General features: G+C 37.1%; 1 protein-coding gene across 4 annotated transcripts in view; it reads right to left on the bottom strand.

Moving 5' to 3' along the window:
• pak2b (p21 protein (Cdc42/Rac)-activated kinase 2b) overlaps positions 1–6,491 on the bottom strand; it is a 21,981-nt gene extending 15,490 nt beyond the window's left edge. Inside the window, exons 1-4 of one of the 4 annotated variants that reach the window (XM_079807593.1) lie at positions 5,879–6,491; positions 5,705–5,782; positions 2,835–3,000; positions 1–54 (exon numbers count right to left, since the gene is read on the bottom strand). The exon at positions 1–54 is cut by the window's left edge and continues 53 nt beyond it. In XM_079807593.1, coding sequence (XP_079663719.1) covers positions 1–54; positions 2,835–3,000; positions 5,705–5,731 — 247 coding nt within the window. In that variant the 5' untranslated portion in view covers positions 5,732–5,782; positions 5,879–6,491. Of the gene's footprint in view, positions 55–2,834; positions 3,110–4,997; positions 5,241–5,704; positions 5,783–5,878 lie in introns of those variants that run through there. The other 3 variants (XM_079807592.1, XM_079807594.1, XM_079807595.1) reach the window with 3 other exon arrangements.
• Between the last annotated feature and the right edge of the window lie 15 nt (positions 6,492–6,506).

Genomic DNA, 6,506 nt, shown 5'->3' with positions numbered 1-6,506 from the left:
CTGAGGGCGGCGAGATCTCCGGCCGCTCTTTATCCCGGTCTTTCCTTCGGCCCCCTGTCAGGAGACACACACAGCGTCGCATGAGCTCGGCGTGAGAGAGATTCACTCTGACCCAGAGAAGATAACACGTCTTCGAGACGCAGAGTCAAGTGTGAACCGAGGTGATGCATCTCATGTGTCACAGCAAAGCGTGTGTGTGTCACAGCTCAGGGTTGGTGTGTGGGTTCACTGAGCCGAGATTATGAAGACTGGGGTGAGAGGCACTTGTGCAAATGTGAAAAACGGTTTCTTTAACCCGCCTCTGCTGCTCTTCGTTTAGGGCTTTCATTGGTTGTCTTCCCGGTCATAAGTGACCGGACACCTAAAAATTAATCTTCCTCCACCCCAGTAAAACCAGTGCAATTTATTTTTCTTCAATAATATTTTTTCTTTTTAATTTTGTATTTTGAGATGATTTGATGGTATTTTTTAATATTTATGCAATAAGAATGGTCTATTTTTGCCATTGAAAATTATATAATTTTTTGGGGGTTGTAATTTTTATTTTATTTTTTACGACCAATTAGCATGCTCGAATCATGCCCTCAATTTTTTTGTGTGTTCACATACCTAATGCTAGAAAAGTCACCAAGTTTCATATCATTCTGATGAAGCTGTGATTTTAAAAAATTCCAAATATGGTTCATAGGTTTCAGCAAATCCTTACGCTTGCCCATTTTTCCTGCTTCTAACACATCAACTCTGAGGACAAAATGTTCACTTGCTGCCTAATATATCCCACCCACTAACAGGAGATGAAGAGATCATCAGTGTTATTCACTTCACCTATCAGTGGTCATAATGTTATGCCTGATCAGTGTACATATATTATTGTTTCTGACATTCGAGTAGGGCTGTGCGATATTGAAGAAAAATGCGATATCCTTGTTAAATAATGCGATATTTGATATGCAATACGATATTGCTTTAAGTGTGTAAAATCGATTTCTTTCCCCGACTGATATCCTTCACTTAAAGCATAACCGACTGTGTGTACATGAATACTCATCAAGACATACTCATCAAAAAATATGTGTATTTGACAGTTCGAGTGTGTAACAAGACACGGAAAAAAGAACGGCTTGTGCGCACGTTTCGGTGTGTGTGTGTGTGTCAGACAGCGCGAGACTGCAAGGAGTTGTTTTTCCGCAAGTTATTGCGTTTAATAACTCTTTTTAACGTCAAACAAGTCACATGAGTGTGTGCTCAGTCTATTCTCTGCTATATGCGTCAACCTAAAACGTACACTTTTCACAATGTTGAAGTAGCCTATTAAAATCATTCAGATATTGCGTGCCCTTGCGATATGCATATTGCGATATTTACATTTGCGATATTTCGATAATTTCGATATATCGCACAGCCCTACATTCGAGCGTGCTTTAAACATACGGTGTATATATATTATTGTTTCTGACATTCGAGAAGGGCTGTGCGATATTGAAGAAAAATGTGATTTGCGATATCCTTGTTAAAGGTCCCGTTTTTCGTGGTTTTTTTGAAGCTTTGATTGTGTTTACAGTGTGCAATATAACATGTGTTCATGTTTCATGTGTAAAAAAACACAGTATTTTTCACACAATTTACTGATCTGTATACCGCTGTTTTAAGAATTTCCTCGTTCTATGAAGTCCCTCCTTCAGAAACACGTAACGAGTTCTGATTGTGCCAGCGGTTCCCGTGTTGTGATTCGACAGCAGCTTAGCGCACGCAGAGCGCACGTTACCGGAAAGGTCACGCCTCTCACCATAACGGGGAGATGAACGCGCTCAAACTACAGCCCCTGAAGGCCAAACAAAGGTGATTTGACTCCGGGATGAAAATAACAGCGTCTGAACGACATGGCGACAAACACAACCGAACCAAACCGAACGCAACACTTCCTCTTCTCCACGAGGGAGCAACAAGACCACGGCCCCTTTTTCGTGCGTTCTCGTGGGCGGAGGTTAGTCGACAAACTGCTCTACTGACGTCATTAAAGCAGGAAATACCAGGATGTAGAACAAACCAGCCGTTCGCTGTAGGCTTTGAAAGGGAACTTCTGTTAAATAAAATATCTCGCTTGGCATTGAACTTTGAGCTTTATAATTTTACAGGTATTATAAATGCTCTAACAGCAACATTACACACTAACTAAAGTTTGAAAAATGGGATCACGAAGAACAGGACCTTTAAATAATGCGATATTCGATATGCGATATAAACATACGGTGTACATATATTATTGTTTCTGACATTCGAGTAGGGCTGTGCGATATTGAAGAAAAATGTGATGCGATATCCTTGTTAAATAATGCGATATTCGATATGAAATACGATATTGTTTTAAGTGTGTAAAATCTATTTCTTTCCCCAACTGATATCCTTCACTTAAAGCATAACCGACTGTGTGTACATGAATACTCATCAAGACGGCCATTTTGAAATAACGGTGTGTGTATTTGACAGTTCGAGTGTGTAACAAGACACGAAAAAAAGAACGGATTGTGCGCATGTTTCGGTGTGTGTGTTGCGAGACTGCAAGGAGTTGTTTTTTCGCAAGTTATTGCGTTTAATAACTCTTTTTAACGACAAAGTCACATGAGTAACAGTCGTGTGCTCAGTCTTTTCTCTGCTATATGCGTCAACCTAAAACATACACTTTTCACAATGTTGAAGTAGCCTATTAAAATCATTCAGATATTGCGTACCATTGCGATATTTCGATCATTTCAATATATTGCGCAGCCCAACATACGGCATACATCGTGAGCGTAATGAGCTGCAGGTGTTTGTGTTGACGCATGGATACGCACCCTTCTCCGCTCCAGAGAAGATGGAGATGATCTTGTTGCGCTTGCGCTCCTCGGGCACTGAGGGGAGGGGCTTAGAGCTGTGATTGGCGGCGAGTGTGTGATCCTTCCCGCCGCCGCCGCTGAAGATCGTGCTGCTCATCCTCACAGGCGGAGCGGGCGGCTTGTCCTCCAGATCCCCATTATCACACATGGTCCAGGACGAGAGGAAGACAAGAAGAAAGAAAGGAGGAGTGGGAACGTTTGCAGGTGGAGATAAAGAAAAGGAGGAGTTAGAGCTGGAAGAGCAGAGGGAAGCACAACGGAGAGATGAGCGACGCACACGCAACAGACAACAACAGCACACAAACACAACACACTCTGCACAGCTGACGCTTTACACTCATCATTAACATAATACAGAAATATTCAAGGTTCTTGAAAATATATATTTTGCATAAAGAATATTCAGACGAATTTTAGGACCATTCTACGCTTATTAATCAGGAAAATAAATTAATAAATAAATGTCATAAAATTAACAAAATTAATTACTATTTAATAATACTAAAATGTATAGAAAAATGGAAAATAAATTATGTTTTGCATAAAGAATGTTATATATTTTATGCTCATTTATCACGAAAATAGTGTCAGTATAAATTTATAATTATCGTACCAACAATTAATTATTACTGTTAAAATTTTATAAATTAATACAAATTAATATTTTGCATACAAATATTCAGATGATTTTTAGGACCATTTTATGCTTGATATTTATATTAAAGTATGAAAAAATGTACAATTATTGTCCTTAAAATTAACAATAATGTATTAGTATTAATAAATAATAATAATATAATAATGTAACCATCTTAAAATATATATATATATATATATATATATATATATATATATATATATATATATATATATATATATATATATATATATATATATATATATATATATATATATATATATATATATATATATATATAATTTATACAAAATATAATTTCTTGCTTAACCTGTTTGCTTAATTATATTGGAAATAATAAATACACATTAAAGGAATAAGAATACAAAAATAAATATATATATTTCACATAAAGAATATTCAGACGATTTAAGGATCATCATAACCATTTTATTTGTAATTATCATGAAAATGTCAGAATAAATTAATAATTATCCTAATAATTATTACTGTTAAAATTACATAATATATAATTAAATTAAAAATTAATATAAATGGGGAAAAATAAAACAAATATTCAGACAATTTTTAGGATCATCAGAACCATTATGCTTATCATTTTTTTGGAAAAATTAACAATTGATTAATTTATTAACAATAATTAATTAGTACTAATACATAATAATAATAAATGTTTAATTCAAAATATTATATATTTTAGATAAAGAATATTCCAATGATTTTAGGACCATAACCATTTCATGCTTATTTATCATGAAAAGAATGTCAGAATAAATTAATAACTGTCCAATAATTATTACTATTAAGTTATTATTAAATGATTGTCCTTAAAGTTACCAGTAATTTTAACTAGTACTATTAAATAATAATAAAAATGATGATGATACACTGGTTATAATAATAATAATAGTTTATATAAATAATAAGTTTAATTAAAAGCACAATATAATTTCTTTCACCAGTTTGCTTAATTATGAAAATGTCAGAATAAATTATGACGCTGTAAAATTAATAATAATAATAATTTTCTTGAACATAAGCAATAATTTTCCAAATTGTTTTTAAATCCTTTAGTAAAATGTAATGACATGAAGCCTGTCCAGATTTCATCAAACCGTCTTTATGATCCAGTCTTCAACTCATACATGCTTTACTCATAAGCACAGTTTAATAATCATATTTAATGTTGAACAGACAGGATTTGCCGCAGCAAGCTGAAGCACAACACACAGGCAGAGGGAAACCTGATACAGAAGCAGTAGCTGCCTATAAACACACAGACATAAGCAGAATATAATAACAGTCTGTCTCCATCCCCGGCGCGCTCCCTCCACAGACAGCACTGGAGGAGCGGCCTCAGGGTCACGCGCTCGGGTCGCGCGCTCGGGTCGATGCTGTCTAGGAAGGCGGCGCTCGAGCGTTTGAGACGCGGCCACAGAATCTCGGGTTTTGTCGCCACTCACCTGTGAAACTGGAGCCAAACTTCACTTTAAACCGCTCGAACGGGCTCAGCGCGAGCCGCTCTGTCCGGTAAGAGGCCCGAGGTCACGCGGAAGCCCCGTCTGGTGCTCTCGAGGCTGTTATCTGCGGAAGACGGGTTTATTTTTTGTAGTTTTTTGTGTTGGTTTGGGGAAGGGGAGGCGCCCAGCAGCGTCTCTTTCTGCCCTCGCCTACAGCAAACAGCCAGCGACCGTTTCCGGTGCGGTGGGATTGTGGGAGAACGGCCGACAAATTAAAAGTCTGGCGATGTCAATTAAAAAAATATTATAAAGTTAATATGGTATTTTCAGAATTATGTATATTATAATAATTTATTTTGTATTTATTTTCATTGTAAGGTTGTTTTTTTTATATATTCTTAAATGAATCAGGCATAACATTATGACACATCTCTTCATCACCTGTTAGTGGGTGGGATATATTAGGCAGCAAGTGAACATTTTGTAGGTGGCCTGGTCTGATGAATCACGTGTTCTTTACACGTAACTTTTTTTTTTTATATATACTATTTTCACATTTTTATTCTTATAATTAGTATTACTATGTTCTTGTTGTGTTTGTATTGTATATGTGCACTGGAAGCTTCAGCACCAAAACAAATTCCTTGTGTGCAATAAAGCTCTTTCTGATTCTGATCATGTGGATGGCCGGGTGTGTGTGTGTGGCTTACCTGGGGAACACATGGCACCAGGTGCATTATGGGAAGAAGGCAAGCCGGCGGAGGCAGTGATGCTTTGGGCTTGTTCTGCTGGGAATTTATCATTCATTATTCTCAAAATATTGATGTAATAACAGACAGACACGAAAGTATTTTTTAAACAAAGTAATATTCAGTTTTATTCACATTTTGCTGTAACAAACATTAATCCACCATGACGACACATTTCCCTCAGATATCAGACAGCGGGTCACTGGTGAATCAGCCGAGGGTCACATGACGGGGGTTAAAGGATTAGTTCACTTTTAAATCAACTTTTGCTGATCATTTACTCTCCCCCATGTCACCCAAGATGTCCATGTCTTTCTTTCTGCAGTCGAAAAGAAATTAAGGTTTTGGATGAAAACAGTCCAGGGTTTTTCTCCATATAATGGACTTCAATGGGCTCCAAACCGTTCAAATGACAGTTTCAGTGCAGCTTTAAAGGGCTTTAAACGACACCAGATGATGAATAAGGGTCTGATCTAGCCAAACCATCAGCTTCTGTGAGAAACCCAGCAGTATTTATGCTATTATTTTACCTCTTATCAGACGAGCGTGATCATCTCTGAGCTCAGCTATAACTTCTGCCAAGTGAGGTCAAATACGAGTGTGGTCATAGATGTATACGTAGATGCCTCATTAGCGCCTGCACGGATCAGTAGAATGAGGCATCTACGATCGATATATCTATGACCACGCTCGTATTTGACCTCACTTGCCGGAAGTTATGGCGGAGCTCAGAGATGATCACACTCGTCTGATAACTTGCCGG

The sequence above is a fragment of the Gobio gobio genome (genome assembly GCF_949357685.1).
Source record: "Gobio gobio genome assembly, chromosome: 24".
NCBI lineage: Eukaryota > Metazoa > Chordata > Actinopteri > Cypriniformes > Gobionidae > Gobio > Gobio gobio.
The sequence above is the reverse complement of the archived record's forward strand: the minus strand, read 5'-3'. Positions and strand labels throughout refer to the sequence as shown.